Source organism: Pogonomyrmex barbatus, unplaced genomic scaffold (assembly GCF_055798465.1).
Source record: "Pogonomyrmex barbatus isolate J1 unplaced genomic scaffold, ASM5579846v1 scaffold7, whole genome shotgun sequence".
Lineage (NCBI taxonomy): Eukaryota > Metazoa > Arthropoda > Insecta > Hymenoptera > Formicidae > Pogonomyrmex > Pogonomyrmex barbatus.
This window is the reverse complement of record NW_028297171.1, coordinates 3,992,241-4,013,377: the sequence shown is the minus strand read 5'-3', so window position 1 is coordinate 4,013,377 and position 21,137 is coordinate 3,992,241. Positions and strand designations below refer to the sequence as shown.

Below are 21,137 nucleotides of genomic sequence, written 5' to 3'. Positions count from 1 at the left end.
TTTAATATTTCGTGAATAATACTCGTTTCCATTCTTATGCATTATACATTTCTCAAACAAATATGTCCCTTAAATAATTTTACTCTTGTGAGATATAAATAAATAGATATAAATAAGCATTTTAAAGCTTGCGTCTCGAGAGCGAAATTGATAGCTGGCACGGGATTTTAAAGCGTACGCATTTTGCAGCCACCATTCCTTCTTCGTGTGCCCCGTCGCTCCTCTGCACCCTTTTTCTTCGTAGTAATATGAGAAGAGAAATCGATATGACCTCGCGCAAGGTCTAATTAAATCCACGGTGTTCTCGGTAACCACGACGGCGGGGATGGAATTCCCCATATAGTTGGGGTTAACAAATTTCCTTCTTTCTTTCTCTCCCGCGAGTAGGAACCTGCCTCTTTCCTTGTCTTGACCGATCCCGTAGAATAGCTGAATAATTCAAAGATAAACCGGTCAAGATTTATTAAGAGACGTCACGCTCGGGCATTGGATGACGGCACAATGCTTATTAATAAACTAGAACGCGAGGAGTATTAAATATCAGAATGAAATTCCATCGGGACCGGCGCGCGTGCCTGCGAATATGCCTCCTTACATTATTATCCCCGGGGACGGCTATACTGCGTATTTTATTAGGGGGATTAATTATAAACCTAGTAACATATTAAAAAAAAGGAAAGAAATATAGAGTCGTTGACTCCAACAGGGTCGCGCGGTGCATCAAGATAATCTTGCGCGATTGTAATGGGAATATTTATTTCCTTCGCGACGTGAACTTTGCAGTCGGGGAAATGAATTCTCCGCCGCAAGACAGTCGAAACAATGATAATTACGGCGTTTCATTCAGTATGTGCGGGTGCGTACGTGCGCGCGCTAAGAGCTTTATGACTTTCGTACAATCGTACAAATCGTACAATTACTTATTAACGAAGATACGAAACGCTGTACATTAAAGAGGAAGAGGGAGAAACTGTAAGGAGAGCATGAGCGTATCCAGGGGGGATCTAACTCTCCCCCTGGAAAAGAAAAGTTAAAGTAAAGTTAAAGTTATGATTTACAAAATCTAATATTTTCCTCATTCAAAATCAGGAGATATTCTAAAATATCCAAAAAAAAAAAAAAGCAATTCACTATCGCTATAAAAAAATACTGCTTATATATTAAGAGAATTGATAAAAACTTTCTGTGAAAAAAATTCTAGACACGCCCATGAGACGGAGAGACTATGATCGAGCTAACGGGCGCCATGAAAAATTCACCCCGCGCAATTCCGTAGTACTTTACGATACTCAACAAAATCGATATAATTGCGCGCTAAACGTTAGTTAGCCGAGGCTCACGGCGTCCCACGGTCAATAAAGGCCACTCGTCGAGCTAACGCGCGCGCATCAGAAAATTCGCACGGATTAAGATTAGAGATACAATCGGGCGGTAGTTGCTAATGGTTTATTACGCGCTGTCCGCGCATCCCGCAGTCTCGCAGATGCCTGCTCCTCCTGAGCCATGAAAATGACTCGGCTGTTCAGCCTCCACTCCGAGGGCAGCGTTACTCGGTCATGCCTGTCAACGATCCGACAATCGATATCGCGCGCATCGATCGGCACGCCGGTCGCGCCGAGCTGAGTCGAGCTGAACCGGGCCAAATCGAGCCGAGAGCCAGGCCAGACCGAGCCAGACCAGACCAGGCCAGGCCAAGCTGAGCCGAGCCGAGTCAAGCCGAGCCAGCCGAGCCGTTTCCAATTAGGACGCACGCGCTTCGCATTTTTCAGCGGGCGTTTCATATAAAATAAATGTGCTAACTAACCAATTACAGCGAGACAGCCCCTGGGAGACGACCGGTTGCATCGCCGGCGCTCATTAGTGTCACGCTTAAGTGCCGATTGCACCTTCGCCGCGCGATGCGGCGCGGTGCGGCGCGGCGCGGTCCGGCGGCGCGACGGCAGATGCGATGACGATGATGCATCGCGATTCCACGAGCGGCCTCGAGAAAGTCAATATCGCACGCCGGATTCCGCGATTCCGGTCCATCAAGCTGACACATTGCTTGACTCTCCTTTGTGATGCGCCTTTGAAAGAAACTGAAATCATTACTTTTAGAATAGCAGGCTCTTACTTTTTAAATAACTTATGTCAGGAAAGCTAAATTTCACTCGTATATTATACTTCGCGTAGTATAGAGTATAGAGTAAGAGGGTCGTTCAACGTTCTTCCCGCGCCTCTCTTAAACGACGACATAGCGCGCGTTAGGGAGAAGCTCGGAAAACACGAATTTTCAATTTAAGTTCCCGCGTTTCGCTTTCGGAACGTGACGGCGTAAAGGGACAATCGCCGAAGAATCCCTGGCCGCGCGCGAAACAAACGCGCCCGATTACGATTCCCGCGGCCGACCTTGCGGGTCCATAAAAGTGCATAATCGCGCATCTCGCATCAGCGTGGCAGCGTTTCCCTTGATCCTGGTTCTCCGTGCGCGCGGTTATGCGAGGGGCGGTGGAGGAGGAAGAGGAGGAGAAGGAGGGCGGGGAGCTTTGTTTTCTCAGTGCAGCGGAGCCACACCCTGGCTACATGCACATATTTGCGCATTGCGCATACCAACACACATACACACGTACATGTGTGTGTGTATGTGTGTACTAGTATAATAATAATTGTTCGCGCACTTGCGTCGAAAATGGCGGCCTTGTCCTTGCGAGGCCGCGCAAGGCCGCGCTCCTCGGACGCATCCATCGCCGCCGCGCGCCGTGGGAAGATCGCTTCGCGGAGATCTCTCCTCCTCGCCGATGGACCCTCCGGCTCGCCTTGACTGATCCTTTCCACAGATTAGTACGCGTCTACTTATATGTAGTACGCCGCTCTAACTAAACGTGCCCGCGGTAAATATAGAATTAAATGAACCAGCGCGCGTCGCCGCACCGATCGTATTAATAAGCCCGTGTTTCGCATACGCTGCCATGCCTTTTCGCGCGATGTAACATCGCGTCAGATGAGAGCAGGAAATGCTCTCGTTGCTGTAATTCCGGCCTCGTTAAAAAGCTCGTTTCTTCGAGTCTTCTTTTCTTATCTCCGTCGAGGACGTAGGGATTGACGGTACGACATATCGGAGAAATCTTGATAGGCCGGATAGTCATCACTCCGATGTGTTAACGTAAAAATAGATGTTAGTGATGGATTATAGAGAATTGGAAAGGATAGAGTCAGAGATTGAAGTAAAAAACTTGCGCTACAAGGTAATACAAGGAAGTATGATTGCGCAGAAGAACAGCCGTGCTCCTTGACGACTTCAGGAGTTAGTGGAGTAAATTGAAATGAGTGTGGAAGTGAGTCAGCAAACGACTGCTTAGTTTAAAATCTGATTCAGCTTCTAATTCTATTTAGTTGTCCCCGCATTATATTGTCATTTTGATTAATAAATGCCCGCGTATAAGTTACGTACGCTGTTATCTCAATGCAAAACCGAATTTCAAACTGTTTTATTCAAACCGGGATTAAATTAATTTGAGAACATCCGTGAGAAAATTCCGATTGGAAATGAGTAAGCAATTAAATTGAATTCAATTAATCATATCGAAGGCGCACCAAACGAAGAGGAACTTGTTCGGCCGGGGTACAAAAAAAAGACGCAGGTTGCAGCGATCGTGACATGTTATGGCAACGAGATACGCACCATTTTGTGGTGCAACTTTTTCAGGATCTCTCACCACTTCTTCGATCTTGTTAGCAGCTTCGAATGGCATTCCCCTGTACGCTTGGCTGCTCGCGTGATATTCAGCAATTTTTGTGAAATTCTCAATTCGATAGAGCGGCGTGGCACGTATCATTTACATTCTGCTATTAACAAGATATTTGTTCGTTAATCCACGTAACACGGCCGCGTGAGAAATTACCGTAATCCACACCGTCGGACTTGATGTTATCGCGAACGGCGCGATACGGATCCACGTTGTGTATTTCGCGAATATCGTACCCGGGACCGTTAGCATCCCGCAGAGCAAAACGACATAAATTGCGGCGACAATCTCCGCTCGCGGTATTCTCAGAACTTAGGCGGAAATTCGCGTTTGCTTCACGAGCGGCTCGAAATCCATGAGGCAAGCGTTTTGCAAGCCTCGATGAGAATCATTTCGCGCTCGGCGACAACGATGACAATGACGATGACGATTGGACTGGTTAGGTCATACAAGAGCATCGGCAATGGAACATTGCGTATTCGCATTGCGTAACGCTTTCCCCCGCAAATTTAACAGTAGCAAAACCAGCAATTTCCTCCGTCTGTCGACCGACAAACGATCGTGCACTCGTGTAATTGTCATGCTGATATTTCCCTGGAGTAACATTAACAGTTGCGTAGTATGCAGGAAGATCCGTGAACGCAATCTCCACGGACGAGAAAAGACGAGATTTCTTATTCCCTTTAAAAATTATGTAAATGAAAAAAAAAGAAAGAATAAATAGAAACAAACTCTGAAAAATTATTTGTGTATTACTAAATTTTTTTTATGTCCTTCTGCTCTTTTCTATTCATATGTAGTACAGACACATTTTCATTTGCTTAATAGGATTAAAGTCTAGTGAATGTTACGACATTTAAGGTTCTTACTGTACACGATCTGAGTGATTTCCATAAAAAGGATCGCCATAGCGCGTGAGAGAGAAACCCGTAATGATGTAACGCGTCGGACGTTCGCATCGCTAATGTACCTCCAACAAAAATTAAAGCCAAGGTCGTTCCACTTTCCACCCACTCGGAAATCACGATGGTTTGCTCGTAATTTTTACGATCTTATCCGCGACGCCGAACGCGCGAGCGCACCGCATTGAGGCGCGAAGCGATATATAAATTCGAAGCCCGCGCAAAAAGGCTATCACATACGATATCGTCCTCGCTGAATCTCACACGCAAGTGTTACCAAATATAGGAACTGCATTGGGCTCGTTTTATTTAAGTATAAGGAGCCCGTATAAGGAATTCGCACATGTTTAACATCTTAGTCAAAGTTTTTTTTTCTTTTTTTTTTTTTTACAGAAACGTACGTCATTGATCGGGACGAATGCGTTTTTATCGGAATGCGATTTAAGTTCCCGAATCGTCCGTCGCGTCGAGCGGAATGAAATTGCTCAACGTTGAAAGCGAAATTAATTATCAAGAAACTCACACGAAAGAGCTCGAATTGTAGTCAAGCGTCTGTCCCTAATGCTAAAGAGAACGTGGCAACGCGCATATAAACTTAAACAGAGACGATCTAACGAAGCTCAACGATCGGCAGCCCGCCTCGATCCTTCTTTCCTTCCTCTCTACCTCCCCAAGATTGATCTACGCGGTCTCGGGAGGTAGCTTCTGATCCCAGGCACGATCTGATCAGCTGCCATTTAATCTCAGCACGCCGCAATTGTCAGCTCCTCGTGCCTCGTCTTTACTGTGCATACACAGAGACTGACTCGGCTACTACGGGTGATTATTACGGGCTCCTAGGCAGGAAGAGAGTATCGAGGGCGGTGCGCCGCGCTCCTGTGGGGTAACAGCTCCTCACAGCGAGTAACAATAGGACCCATATTGAAATAAACCCACGTCCACGTAGGTCGGACGAGGCGCGCGTATTCTGTTAACCGGCGGTACGGAGGACTCCGCGGGCGAGGCTCAGGCCGCCGGTATTGCTGGCACTGACAGCGAGGCAGTAGAGGTGGTGGCACACGGTACCAGCGATGGCTACACGACTCATCGGCAAGTGTGTGCGTGCGGCTCTTGGTGCCGGTGGACCTCTTACACTCCACTCAGTTCGAGCCGGGCGTCAGTGACTTCGCGTCCGCCGATCCGATCGGATCCTCTCCAAAAGGTGTGCGCGTTCTACCGTAACTCGGAGAACGGAGTTCGGACGAATCGGACCGAATTCTATCGTCGAATCTTAGGAAACGAACGTGCGGTGGTAGTCGGAGTATTCTTTCTCGGATATTTTTCACTCTGTTATCGGAATTATATTTGTCTCCCTCGATTTGCACGATTCTTTCTGCACGGTATGAATAGTCTTTAAACGTCCACGGAAATAAATTTTTAAAAACAGAAACACGTCTCACGTCTTATATTCTTTTTTCGCAATTCAATCTAGTTTATTTATAATTATTGTTATTTGAATTCGAATCCATCTGTCTGCCCGGATAAATTGCGAAACAAACGTGCGATTGTCTTTATTGCGTGTCATCGCGGCGACCATGATCGCCGCTGCCGCTTCAATCACGATTAGCGAGGAGTCGTGCAATTAAATAACTATAATGATAATCATCGAAATAAGTACGCCGACTCCGATAGAGTTTGCGACGCGTTTCCGCGACTAGACTCCGCGGTGTGGCGCACGATAGAGAACACTCTGACCATATCGCCTGTCCGTCTGTTTCCAGACCACCGCGATGCAACGCGACCTCGGCCGACAAGGTGTCTGAAGGATATCCCTGCGGGACTTCTCTACCTCCTTCTCTGGCCTTTGCCTTTCCTCGCGGGATACGGTAGGTCTTGTTCAGAGGCTACCAGGATGCAGCTCAGACCCAGTTATCGAGGCGTCTGAAGGCACCCCGCGGCCCGCACGGCTCGGCATAAAGCAATAAAAGCGCTCGCGCTACGAGATATATCTCGCGAGGCTCGCGTAAGAAACGGCGAAAGAAAGCCGACTGCACCGGTAAATCATAAACGCCACGGGGATCGAACCCCGCGGGAGATAACTGCCTTCGCGTAAGGAGATAGAGAGGAGGAGAGAGAGAGAGAGAGAGAGAGAGAGAGAGAGAGAGAGAGAGAGAGAGAGAGACAGAGAGAAGCAGCGGCTCGGCTAACCGAGCGGGATCCATCGTTCGATCGCACGTCCATCGGATCCATCCATCCTCGGACGCCTTGGCAACGCTCGAAAACGAAACAGCCCGGAAGAAGGAGCCCGTTCATCGTTCATCATCGAGAACAGGACGTCCGGAAAAGTACCTCGGCCACGCGTGGAGAGACGGTCTTCATCGTACGTCTCTCGCTTTCGCCATCGCGGATAGCGTCGATAGATCCTGATAGCTTCCATCCGTAAGAAGATACGTCGGCCTTACGTGTGCGTAGACCTTCCTCCAGTCTCCTCGCTCGCAAGTGATCATCGCCGGTTACACCGCCGGTAGATCATAATAGTCTAAGGCTGTTACGAGGGAGATGCGTTGCCTGGCCGCGCTCGTTCTCCGCAGCGGTGTTTACCGTCGAGGATACTATCGATAGATCGTGATAGTTTTGCCGTAACGCGTTTGCGCTACCGCCCTCGATCAACCGCGGGAGGAGATGATCCACCGCATGTGTGAAAAGTGTAACGCGGAAAGTGGCAAACCCGCGAGCGGATCGACGCCGATCGCCTTGACAGTGCCGCCGACTCGCAGGAACGATCGTTCGACACGGTGTATCGTCGACGGTGTTTCGTGATCCTCGATCTCTCACTACGCGCTGTTGCTCCGGGCAACAGTTTAGTGGCTAGTGAACGGAGTTTTACTTGTATTGTTTATAACCGCGAGACCGAGATCAACGAGCCCCCTTCCCGTGGGGCAATTTTCATCGCAAATCAATTTTACGCCATTCGATAAGGAGAATCGATTTTCGTTCGAGAAGGCGACGGTTACTTAATCCTTCGTGTGTATAATTTCGTCTCCCTCCCTTTCTCGCAGCGTAGCAATTTTACGCGAGAGGAATTCCCGACGCGCTCACAGAGTATCGAAAATAACTCGGCGGTGAGAGGGTTAATGTCACTATCATCGCGCCGCGAAACGGAAAGTGACGGCCGCAAGGCGGTCGCAGCGGAGTGACATAATTGAAGAAGAAAGTGCCAGCGCGTCCGAGCCCGTTATTAAGCGGTAATGAGCGAGTGCCGAGGGGGGAGCAAAGATGCCTTCGAAAGCAAACGCGCGTCGTGCTCGCTCCGCCACCACGGGGGATTAAGTGACGCTAAGCTCTCAAGCTCCCAGGCGTCATCCTGAAAGGGACCGACCGTGATCTCGCTCGTGATCAGCCACGTCGCGCCGGCTTGTTCGACAACTGCGTGTTGTTCATCTCGATGTTTTCCGAAATCGTTCGCACGCTGTTCTGAAATGTGTGAGATCATGTCGTCGAACGGCGAATTCTCGACGATGTCGAGCGAGGAGGTGCCTTCGCTGCCCAAATCCCTGCCGAGTTCGAGGGAGGCCACCGCCGAGGGTGGTTCCGGTTCCGGCGGCGGATACATGCCGCTGCGGGAGTTTCTGGATCGATTCTCCTTACCGAGGGTCGTCAGACTCGAGGGTACTGGCGGCAGGCCCGTGCTCCTGTACAAGCAGCAACAACGATCGCTGAGAGTCACGGCGAGCCTGCTGATGCACCGGTACCGGCATGACGTCAAGGTGGGACCGGAGATCGTCATCCCCGAGGGTTATCCAGGTGAGAGTTTTTCTTAGATCGGTCATTTGATGCGAAACAATTATTGCGCCCGGTTGCGCGAAGAAAATTGCAACCAGCCGAGTCCTGCTAGACGTTATTACTCCTTGCGGAGCATTATTCCGGAAAGTGGAGTACCCGCAATAACTTTCATTTCTCGCGTTTCATTTCTCACTTTGAATCAATAAACAGTTAACGTTGCAAAATTAAAGAAAAGGATGAAAAAACAATTCTTGACTTGTTGATCGATTAAACTACTTTTCTGAAAAGAAAAATAACATGAAAACCTCCATTTATTAAAAAAAAAATTAAAATTACAAACAAATCTTAATCTTTTTCAATCGTCAATTTAAATGTTTTTTTTTTTTTAAATATCTCTTGATCTTTAATGTTATATTTGTATTGGTACTGACATAGCTTCTCTTTTAATGGCCTATGTCCCGTGTATGATAGTCGACAGCGCGTAGAACGTAAATTATGCTCGGCAGAGCGAACGGTAACGGTTGTGAAGATCATCCGGCTGGAATCATCGGAACAGGTTATAGACTCCATCGAGCTCACGCTCGCGTTTGCGTTGGCGATCGCGTGGACATGCAAGAGAACCTGCAAGAAAAATGATAATGCTTCGACTTCTCTCTCTTTTCTTCTCTCTCTCTCTCTCTCTCTCTCTCTCTCTCTCTCTCTCTCTCTCTCTCTCTCTCTCCCTTGAAAGAGATAGGGAGGCTCGCTTTCTCTCTCTCTCTCTCTCTCTCTCTCTCTCTCTCTCTCTCTCTCTCGAAAAAGAGAAGAAGCCTCTTCGTCGTACGATTAATATTCCGACTCGTTCTTTTTCGTCTCAGTCGTAAACCACTTTGTGGCAAAGTAAGTCGCGAAACTCGCTACACGGCGGAGGCCGCCTCTCTTCTGCGTGCGCACTATTCTCCGCGACTTATATTGGTTTTCTGGCATCAGAAATGGAAATTACGAGGCAATAAAGCGCGGTAATGCGGACCTATTAGATCGAATGGACGGGAGGTAAAGCGGGGAATGTTTAGGCTTGATGGTGGCTCGACAGCTTGAAGAGAGAACCATCAGCTAACGACGCCTGGTTCTTTCGCGTCCGCGAGAAGCTATTCAATACATCGACATTTCTCTTCATCCCCTTCATCTTTCTCGTACATATCTCTGTTTCTCTCTTTCTCCCTGCCTCGTCTTCTACATTTTCTTCTTTGTCTTCATTCTCTTCAGGCGCGAAACGTGAAATTGGCGTCACGCACGACAGTGTCGCGCTCGATTCGCCGCTAACTGGCCTCTAATAAACGCACTTCGTATTTTAATGAAAATGTCGTTGGTGAGACGATGCGTGGCGGTTATGAGTCAGACATGTTAAGTGGCCGGTGCTGCGAGCCCGGTCGAGAGAGATTGACATTTAGCGCGCGTTTCGCTTCTTGCTGTCTTGTCAATGAACGTCACAAGGCGATTACGCCGCGCGACCCGTGCGATTGCAAACGTGACGAATCACGAAATCCCACGCGAGAAATGCGCTCACCGAATTGACGTCACAGCTAGCGAAATTTCGTCATGTATTTTTTCCTTGCCAATATTCGATTCGACTGATTCACTCTGGAGTAATGTCGTCGGTAATTCTCGCGCGCGAATAAATTATTCCGCGTCGATGATTCACGGTGCGGGAGAGTTCAAGGTGTTGGCAAACGTTTTCTAGCTTTCGCTTTGATCCTTCGCCGACTTTGAAGCCGACTTGTGATGACTTCGGTAATTTGCCACTTTATTTTCCTTTCGCCTCTTCATTCGGCTTCGACTCGATTCGACTCTTCTCTTTGCGCTCTGCCGACAGCGTTTTGAACTTGAACTTCTTCGCGTCAGGATAACACCCAGTTACAACTTAAGAGATCCAGTTAAAAGACAGATGACAATTAAAAAAAGATATTTGAAATCTCTTTCCTGGGAAAATTTTCAAATAATCGTACCTTTTGGAGACTGAGACTATCGGACGGGCCGTTTAGTATTTCACCAGGAGGGCGAAGACACGCTCCATTCCAAATCGAGTGCTCATAAACGGATACAAACTTCTCGTCGGCCGCATCATAAATTCGCACTTGAAACGGACGCGAGATTGGCTACATATATGCATACGCGCGGTACTAACAGTAAATTGAGCCGGGAAAACGTTACTCCACGCCCACGAATTCGCCACGTAACGCCGCGACGTAACTCACGCGGCGTAAAACCGCACGCGGAGGGGCGGTTAAGAAAAAGAACGCGGCTCAACGCGGTCAGACGTCTCTCGCGATGAATTTAGTTCCGCGTTTTAAACGCTCGGACCACGCGCGCGGCGAGAACGCCGCGCCGGCGGCCGTTCCTCGCGGTGATAAAGAAGCGTGGCTGGACGTTTACTATTGGCCGTTCGGTGTAAAAAGGGCTAGGCGGGCATGCAGATCAAATAGCGGATTGTATGCGCGAAGCGAATGAGAAGTCACGCGGCGTTATCGTCCGTATGTTTTCCCTCGTTGGCGGATACGACGGCGCGCGGCTTTCCTCCGCGGCTCGAAACTGTCCCTCCCGCTTCTTCTTTCCGTCCGCTCTTCCCGGCGAAAACTGCGGATTGCTTTTCCTTATGGTCGGCGGCTTCGTTTGCTTGTCATTTTATGGACCATCGGACCAGAAACGAGAGTCTCTTCCCAACGAGCTTGCTGGGAAACCAGAGAGACTCTCAGAGTATTCGAAGCGCTGTTTTACGTCATCTGAATTCCGACCGGCGCGCACCGTGATAAATCTCGTTACTTTACAGAACAAAGGTGTTTCCTCCTTTTCTGCTTACGCTTATCCCTCGGTCACTTTTCCCCCGGCGTCATCGTGGAATTTCAACCGGCTGGCTCGGCACGATTCCGAGCCGGAACACTTTCGTCATCTGGCTTAATCCCATTTGTCTGGCGAGGCGCACGTGCGTGAAATGCGCGATCATCACGCGGCTGCCGTTAAGCGTAAGCAGCGTAAGATCCGGATTGTCGTATGCAACACACATTGTGATTTTGTCGACGTGGTGTGACATAATCCATCGCCCGTTTGATAGCTTCCAGCCTCTAGCGCGAATTGGACGCTAAAAACTATTCGTAGAGTTAATGAGATCGCGATAGAATTTTATCATACCTAATATTATTCTTAGATTTTTACATATCGCTATAACATTTTATTATATCATATAATATAGTGAATTTAATAAGTGATCTAGTTTTCGTCACACTTGTTGAAAATTGTCATTTACTTGGCAAAATTGAATCCCGCTGATCGCGGCAATCAGATACTTTTATTTTGGTAATGGGAATTCAGCATGTCGGGATGATTAGTATCACGTAGATTAAATATATATATATATACATCGCGATTCCACGTACGTCTCCATCGCATCACTTGTAATTTTCCACGACGGAGGGACTCGGCAAAAAGGATCTGAAGTCTATCTTTCGTTAGAGAATCATACAGTTGTATTAGAGACGTATGCCCACTGTACATCACCGTAATCAGCTTACCTCGCTGAGTAAAAGGCGTGTTGAGTATCTTTCCCATATGTTAACGCTTTGAGGAGTTACGCGATTTCTACGCAAGAGGAAAAGAAGACATCCGAGAGTGAAGAAGAAATCGCGTTGCGATACCGCGTGTAATGTGTTTCAAATCAAAGTACACAGCAGAATCTTAAAAATTCTATCATCAGACGTCATTCGCGATTACAACCGGATTTATCTCAAGATGGGATCTAACAAGTTGATACAAATCAAGAAATCCATACCAAAAATTGCGACTTACCGCGACGAATTATGTATCGCGATAGCTCCTCGGCTCTGATTTCGCGCAATAAAGAAGAGGGTGTCATTAGAAGCTCGCTCCGACGCGAATCGTCCGTTCGGCGGGACGGAATTCTCGTCTCGGTGGTGCGCAACTTGAACCCTCGACCGGGATAAAATTACTAGGGGAAGATTCAGAGGCGCGCGTCCGATTCCAAGGTCTGATAAGGACGATGGAGGATATCGCACAAATCACCGGTCGCGACTTAACTGCTATTCGCGCAAATCTCTAGACGAGAGAGAGGGCCGATGACTCTCTCCGCGCGCCGACCGGGCTCCAGTTTACAGTAATTTATTAGGCGTGTAAACCTCGGGAGAGGCGCGCAGCGCCTCTCCTCGGCGGCATCGAGGTCGACGTCCTTCCTCCCTCTTGCGTGAGAGGCGAGATCCTCTCGTTTCACCTCTGTTCCTTTCTTCTCCCTCCCCCCTTTTTTTCTTCCTTTTTCTTCGTGTTCTTTTTTTTTCCCCTTTACCCGCTGCACCGTTAACACACGTTCGACGAGGGATGATAGTGCCGGTAGCCCCTCAAGTTTTATGAACCAGTTTACGAGATAATCGTGCACCCGTTCATTTGGCACGGTGCGAGGGAACCATCTTTCGACAGTCGGGCCGTTCGCCCGCGGCGAATCCAGAGAACGTTCGCGACGCACCGTTGTTGCGATCCGTTGCTGGCCGCGGAAAAAAGGGAGGATAAAACGACCTCGCGTTGCCGAGGCGGAAAGGCGGAGCGTCGTAAAAAGTTAAACGCGAGTGACCGATAGCACGATGTGCGAAACGACCAGTTTAGCGGGACATCGTCCCGCTCTCGCATGTTGAAAAAAAAAAAAAAAAAAAAAAAAAAAACAAAAAGATCTGTCAAACCCTTTCGAATGGACGTAATATCTCCTTGTCGTAAATATTTATGAAATCTATATTCCCCATTTCGCAGGTGAGATTGATGAAAATATTTTACACTTCGAGAGAAATGTAAAAGAAAGAAAAAAGAATTCGTAAAAATGTTGTATGTGCAATCATCCCCCACGTAGGAATTATCGACGATCGTTTTCGTGCGTGTCGTGGATCGGTGGATCGGTGATTTCGCGCATTCGCGCGAGAGAAGAGGACGTCTTCTCTCTTCCTTTCTCAGACGAAGAAGCGGAGAATGAATTGCGTGCAGTATCGCGATCGTGATTGCGAGCCGAGGGATCGTATAGATTGGCTTATCCGACGCGGCCGTATGGTTTTACTGCCAACTGCCCGACCCGGCGCAGATGTCTCGGCTCCTCTCTCTTTCTCTCCCTCTCTTTCTCTCTCTCTCTATATATATATATATATATGCGAGAGATGTGTATACATACATATACATATAGATATGTATATATATCGTTATTTGAACGCGCGGACCTCTCGGACGAGGTCTTACGACGAGACAAGAATGTTGCGCGGGCCAGACGCGCCCTCGGCGATGACCGGCCTCCCTCGGTTTTAAATAACGGTCATTACGTGCCAGGGTATAACTCTCTGGGGTATCGCGCGTCGGCCGGCATCGGCTGTGCGGAACCGATCCCATGACAAAGGGAGAGACAGAAGCGAGGAAGGATTCAATCTATCCGACCGCGCGGCCGTCCGTGAGCCGGCCGTCTAATTTCTACAAAACGATAGAATCTATAAAAGCGACCAGCCAATAAATAGCGCTCGACCCCTGCCCCCTCGCGCGCCCATCGTCGTGTTCTCCGGTCTATTACTAACCGATTGGTATCGTTAATACCGATGCTACTATTCTTGCCAATACTACTCTCCGCGGCTACGATCGACGACAAAATGATCCTTCGCTTTTCTTTTTATTTTTTTATTTCTTCTCTTCTTTCATTTTTATCAATATGTGGAAACGCTTGATATCGGCTTGATAACGCGGACGTGTTATACAAGCTGTAATTTTGTAATTTGATTTTCGAGGAAACTGTAAAAACTGTAAATATATTAACCCATTAGAAGATTGGCTTTTAGCAAATATCCTATAAAGATATATCGCCATTGATAGGAGTATAGCGGGCACTTTGCTACATTGCAGCGGATATCATCGATAGCACAGTCCGGGGAGACCGTGGACTATTGTCACGGTTCGATTCACGTTCGAGTAATATTATATCCCGAATGATTGTTCTCTCGCGGCGTAACGTGAATTATGCACAATAAAGATTCCAGCCGCGAGATGTAGGCTGCGGTCTCCCTTACTTAATGCTCCGGCTAAACACATATATCGCGCATCTGGATATCACAATGTTTACCCGGAACGTCACGCCGATCATCGGCGATCTCTCGTATCGGAGTACTCCCGATTCCATCGATATCCGTCTCTCATCTAATCTCGCGTGCAATTTGCTATTCAATCGCACTTCCATAATTACTCGGACTTCACCGTCTGGGAACGAACAAAGACTCTCTCTCTTTTTCTCTCACTTAAAGTGATGATGTTGAAGAGACGAGCAAATTCCTACGTTCACATATATGCACATCTGTGCATATCTAAACATACATAGATATATTTATGTAATACAATACATACATTCATACGTACCTATCTGCATATGAACCAATTTTCGTGTCGATTTTTTTGTATCACATCACATTTTTGTATCACATCGTAAGCCTAATTCTAAGAACTTAATGTCTTCATGTATAATCTTCTAATTTAGCAATATCAGTTTTGCAAGTTGCAAAATTTTTATATAAAGCAAATATTGATGCGATTGGACAGCTCTGGACATCATTATTAAAGTAACAAATGTAAAGTTAAAAAGATTAAAAAGATAAATTAAAAAATTTTTTTCTTGTTTTTGAATTACGAATTCTCTGGTAGACACATATTAATGGTAGACACATAAACTTTAATTATGGAAAAGGATTTTCAGATTTATAAAATTAATACATAAAAAAAGTCGACACAAAAAATATCATATTTTGTTGGTAATATAGATGAATTTAGCAATCTCTTAAGACAATGCATATTTTACCAGGTGATTGTATAATATCATAATTTTGTTCTGTGAATAATTTAAAAATGAAATGAGTGTAATCTTTCATGGAATGTAAAAGAGATTAATCACATGTCATCAGAGTCCGATTTCCAGGTGCGTTTACGCAAAAACGCTACGCGTGCGTCATAGACCATCGAGCCACGTGCACGATGGTGCTTACTATTCGTTCTATTGAACAGCGACTTTCCTTTCATGCAGCCGGAATTGAGATGAATTCTTGAAACATGTTGTAATGCATAACGTAGTTCTTACAAGCGCACCTGAAGTGTGAGTCAACGTCCGGTTCCTTGTTCCGGTTGCTGCAATCTTTTAACTCTTTGATTGTCATCAGGCGGCATGGTACAAAGCACGAATGTAGCTTTTTTGTTGCACTTTTGTTGCAGAAATAACTTGTCTTAATAATTTTGCATATTTTTTGACAAAAAAATTTTATTTCCAACTTTAATATAAATAAGTTTTTCAGGAAAATTTAAATCTTTAATTGATTTAAATAAATCAATATCTTTAGTGATTTGGAAAATGAAGAACGTAAAAGTCAAATATAAAAGATGTTGGATTAGTACCGATTTTTAGGAAAAACCAGCATCTCTATGCTATGAGTTTATCTCAAGTGACAGCGGAGCATTAAATTCTGACACGTGTCGTGAAAAGGTTTACAACGTGTTCCGTTCGGTAACGGGCCAGCATTTATGGTGTTGTAACACCAGCGGACTCTATGACTATAAACACGTGAGTTACAGCGATGATATATTAAAAATGTGATGGGATGAAACAGATTTTCAGGAACATTTAGCTCGTTGATTCACGCGTGAAGCGATCGCCCGGCTATCATCTTATGTTTGTTCAACAAAGCGTGTAGATACATTTTACAAAGTGCACAGAGTTAGAGGGAAAAATTAATGAACTCTATTAAATGTTATGGCTACATATTTATCTTCAAGACGTATGTAATCCCGTTACGTATGTACTAAATACAGTTCCGTTAACTAAAATTCTACGTAAAAACGTACACGAAACGCCTTTAAATTATATCATTTAACGCATAAATTTCTAACGACAAGATTCTACGTAATTTCCACCATAGTTGCGTAACTCAACATGTAAAGTTCTAAGTTTCAATCGTATTCTTCAGGAAAGAACGTCGTCGGACTAATATCGGGAAAATGGGTTGCCTGGCTCTGGGGGAAAATACGCGTTTCATTACGCGAATCGTTAATCGCGCGATCTCGCAATTACGCAGGACAATGAGAGAATGCGCGGGCGCGCAACGCGTTAGGAAGCCACTTTTGGCTTTCTGAATGCCTGAACCCTTTTCCGTAGATTTTTCGCAGCGGATGCGACGAGATCTCTATAATTACGAGCTGAATGCGCTCACCCGCTCGCTCGCTCGCTCGCGTGGCCGTGTTCCTATCTATGTCGGATGCGCGCACGTTGGAAATGGAAAGTGAAGGAAGGCCGTCCGCGCGCGCACGCTTGTGCAACTGCAACTGCAACTGTAGTTACGGCCGCGCACGTCTTCGCAACATTTCTTTTCCGGAGTGCATGCTCCCGACCCCCGGACTCCAGAAGCTGTTCCGCCGCGGTGGACGACCGAGGGACCGGCGTATCGAGGAAACCCCTCCATTAATTCCCTTCGAGGCGTTCTCAAGCAACTAGGAAAGCCAATACCATCCGTCTAATTGCGCGCGCTCGGCTTTCCAGGTCGTTGATCTAGAAGAAAGAAAAACCGGGACTCCCGTCGGCCCCTAGATCGTTCCGTCAGTTAACCTCGAATGGAATTAATGCGCGGAAACTGGAAACGGAAAAACCTTCCCAAGGGAAACCGCGCCCTCCCTCCTTTGCGCGCCCCCTCTGCCTTCTCTATGCGACCCGCGCGAATGTCCGACTCTGGAATCTATTCAACACTTTTTCACTTCGTATAATGCGTGTATACGAAAACAAAATATATATATATATATATATATATAAAACAAACGAGAATAAAACAAAAACTGATAAAAATAAAATGTTATTCTACCGAAAATCCTGTTTTGAATCGAATAATTTTTTTATATGTTTATTTTTAATACATGGTTAATATACCTGCGGTATTTTTGTTAAGTTCCACTTATTTGACAGTTTTTTAATTTCTTCGAAAATCGCTTATTTAAGAAAAATGAGGTAACTTTCGTTTTCATTGGAGATGGATTCAGGACTTATAGAACGGCATTCCAGGACGGGCGGCTGCGTGGTCCTTAAGGGCTCGGTTTCGTGTACGTGCGCTCGCATTGGGACGGCATTCTTAAATCAATTAGAGCCGGGAAAAAAAGAACCCGCTGACCTTCGATCAGCCGACCGACCATTACTCGGCTACTGTGTCTCCGCTGCAACCGTATGCTTGAAATTGCCTGTTCGCAATTTGGCGGGGTCTTTTTATGAGCTGACTGGAACCTCATACAAGCGCGGTGCCTCTCCTTGCCAAATATAATAGATACGTTTTTTAACCCACCCTGAAGCCACCGATCGCTTACTGTTGTTTCGACAGACACCGGTCTTAATCGTTCTCGCTACGATCAACAAAAATTCAGCCTTGAATCTCGTGTCAGAGAAGAAACGAGCTATAGATTTTTTTCTCTATGTCTGACTCGAATTTTGTAATATAACATAAATCTACAATGCTATAGCTATTACAAGCAAACATAACTTGCATTAATATGCAGAAATTTTTATAATTGAAATCAGTTAATATAAAATACAAAAAAAAAATGAAGTTATTATTAAGTATAAAAATTGAACTTTACTTAAAATAAAATTTTATAAATGTTAAATAAATTGATGGATTTTATTTTAGAAAGTTTTAATAATAAAAAACCGTCCGTTATGACAATGCGTTTATTACTTGCGTGATGGTGTGATCTGTCGGTGAGCAGTTCCGTGAAGGAAAGCTTCGCAACATTTATTCTATTCATCATTAACTATGTCAAATTGAAGCCGAAGAGATATCTATGCTATGTGCCTTTATTGCACAATCCACCGTAATGACATTTAACGTTTCTCAACTCTTTTCAGGATGGTTTTCTGTGATATCTGGCAATAACACGACGGGCAGTGCGCGCGTCTATCGAAGAGTGGATTCTTTGGTGAAGACGGGGGTGCCTGCCTTTCTGTTGGCGACGCCTCTGAGAGCCTACACGCTGACCCATTCGAAAATGGGTAAGTAATGGGCAAGGGAAGCTGGAAAGTGCAATCACGATGGCGATCGCTCGCGAAATGTCAAGTGGCGCGATGTTCTTGACCCAGATGCATAGGAATATGAGTGCAACAGAAAGTACTGTCTTTCTCTCTGTCGTCTCTCTCTCTCTCTCTCTCTCTCTCTTTCTCTCTCTCTCTTTCTTCCTTCTTTCCATGTCATCCCATTTGCTTTGCGGCAAAACAAAAATACAAAAGCAGAAGGAATTATCCCTTTAATTGCGAATTGCCGTTCCTCGTAATTTCAACGCATCGATGATCTAAACAACGAGGAAGTAGAAAGCTATGCAAATTTCGAACGAATGAAAATAAAAATTCAAAACAGACAGTCGTTAAGCGCCGAGTAGAACGATCTATTAAAATATTTAAGTTTTAATCAAATTTATGCGGGCCCCTTAAACCCACATTTGCATATCTACGCGTGTGAAAATGTTTCTGTTGCTTTTTGCAATCTCATTAAAGCAATTAAAAGGAAAAAAGAAATGAAAGAGGAAGTTCCGAACATTTTTTCTACCAGACGGCGACCAGACGTCGAGAGATGACATAAATTAGCTAATAACAGACCGATAACACGCACTAATAGGACGTAAACTGTCACGCGATAAAACTGAGACTTCGTTAAAACGGGAATATCGGCAAAAAACGAGTAACGGGCAGCGGTTGGTGATCAGTCTATGACCCTAATGTTAGATACACATCGCGGTTAAAGACCATCCGGACACGAGTGGAAGGACTTCTGCTGTCTTTTAACACCGTTTGGTACCTTTAAGGATGCCTTTAGGACATGACTGTTAGGATCGATAATGCCTTCCTACGAGATTCGACGCGTTGTTAACGGGACAAACGCGTGCAACTCGAGCAGGAAAAAACGAACCGTCGGAGTTGCACGATCTCGACGCCCTTTGTTCCTTAAATGTATGTATAAATAGGAGCACGGCTGCGATTTGCGTCAGGTTTTGCGCTCGTGTCTTTCAGAGAACGGAAATCTACGGGCCCATTACACGAAGACGACGATCCGAGCCGGCGAGATACTGCGGCTCATAGCGGTCTTCCAAGACACGAGGCGGTGCAGTTCGATCTCCTTCGGCATTTCCGGCGGGTGTCCGGAGAAGGATCAGTACGCGCAATGCATCGATCTTCACGGACGAGAGGTATTCGCCTCGCTGTCGACCCGGGGCGAATTCTACGCGATCTGTCAGAGCGGAAGCATCGATACTGGAAGCGACGCGGTGCTGTACAAGGTTCACCATCTCGCCAAGAGACAGTTGCCTCTCAGAGTGAGCCTCATTTATGAATTTAAGCTTTGATTAATGCTAAAGAAATATCATTTAATTCATCAATTATATACAATTTTCATTTTCATTGAGCGAATTTTTCTTATTAGGTACGACTGATCGCGGGACCGCTGCCGGTGCCATTGCCGAAGGAATATGGCGGTCTAATGCAGCTGGAGACATCAACGCGGGGTCCAATCGTGCTGGGCTGCGTCGTGCCCGAAAGACCAGTCTATAATCCGGAAATGCTCGAATTGGTTGTATCCGGTAACGGAGCGCCGAGAGTGCGAAGGGCACGATTGGGCTATCCTTCGGAAGCAAGATTGCTGGCCTCCCCGAAAATGCAACGATTATTGTCAGCCTGCAGGTAAAGCCATTAATCGGATTGAAAGCAGAAGTAAATCTCTTAATAAAATCTTTTTGTTTTTTATCATCAACTTCCGATAAAATTGCCTGAGATCATCTTCCCCCCGCGTATAAACTTCTTGAACATTTTCATTTAATGTTTGACGTATCGTGAAAAGCATCAGCCGACAGCTTATTATATCAGAATTTATACTCTATATGGTTGAACTGGTTTTTCTACTTCAGCCGAACGGTCGGGGATCGTGCCACGGAACCACGAGTAGCGCCTATGAAGATACACACGCCGACCGTGGAGAGCCTAAAGGAGATGCATCTGAAGAAGATCAAGCCGAAACCGGAAACCAAGCCGATTCTGCAGAGCCTGAAGGACGGGCTGGAACATTTGAAGCGGAGTACCGCTACTAAGGAACGAAATCAACAGACGAAGCAAAGCACCGGGAACGGCATTTTGGAGAGGATTTCAAAATTCACTCAGGGCAACAGGAATCGCAACCCCGCGAAGAAATCGGCCTCCTTCACGTTCGCGGTAAGGCCGGAGATAGCCATGAGATCTCAGGAGCGTTATTCCAGTCTGGAACCAGAAACTACCTCTAATCAGACTCGCCAGAATCAAAACGCCAAGCAGCCGGTACAAAGATCCGTGTCAACCAGTATATTGGAGATACCATGCGTCGAGCTGCAACCCAACTATTCTCGCGTAAGAGACAGCCTGACGCCGCTACCGTCGCCTCCGAAGCTGGTCAGGACCAGCAACAATAAAACTGAGGAGATTTATGCCGAGATCTGCGATACTACGACGGCAAACCAGGCGCAGAAATGTCCGGGAAGCCACGTGATGGCGCGAATCAGGATCGTCGTGCAGGGCAATGACTCTTCCTTGGGAGCACACAGCATGATCAGTAGTGAAAGATATATGAACTCGCTGGTAACGAGTGAGCAGATTGATTCGATTATTAGTACAGAGGACGAAGTGATCTATAATACTGTATTTTAAAATCGGGATAAC

At 46.2% G+C, this 21,137-nt stretch overlaps 1 protein-coding gene and 1 long non-coding RNA gene across 2 annotated transcripts in view; both read left to right on the top strand.

Moving 5' to 3' along the window:
* The window catches only part of LOC148934930 (uncharacterized), a 93,970-nt gene that overhangs the window by 8,652 nt on the left and 64,181 nt on the right, over positions 1-21,137 (top strand). The gene's annotated exons all lie outside the window — the stretch shown is intronic.
* Positions 6,780-21,125, top strand: LOC105428031 (uncharacterized). The gene is made up of 5 exons (XM_011640076.3): positions 6,780-8,410; positions 18,312-18,455; positions 19,467-19,768; positions 19,876-20,132; positions 20,357-21,125. The coding sequence occupies exons 1-5, from the start codon at positions 8,086-8,088 to the stop codon at positions 21,123-21,125; spliced, it is 1,797 nt and encodes a 598-aa protein (XP_011638378.2). The 5' UTR covers positions 6,780-8,085.

What these genes read in the sequence shown, in the direction of transcription:
- LOC105428031 (XM_011640076.3), top strand. Translation starts at nt 8,086, where the DNA reads ATGTGTGAGATCATGTCGTCGAACGGCGAATTCTCGACGATGTCGAGC. An exon ending in CATCCCCGAGGGTTATCCAG is followed by an intron (nt 8,411 to 18,311) that starts GTGAGAGTTTTT and finishes AACTCTTTTCAG; the next exon opens with GATGGTTTTCTGTGATATCT. An exon ending in CGATTATTGTCAGCCTGCAG is followed by an intron (nt 20,133 to 20,356) that starts GTAAAGCCATTA and finishes TTTCTACTTCAG; the next exon opens with CCGAACGGTCGGGGATCGTG.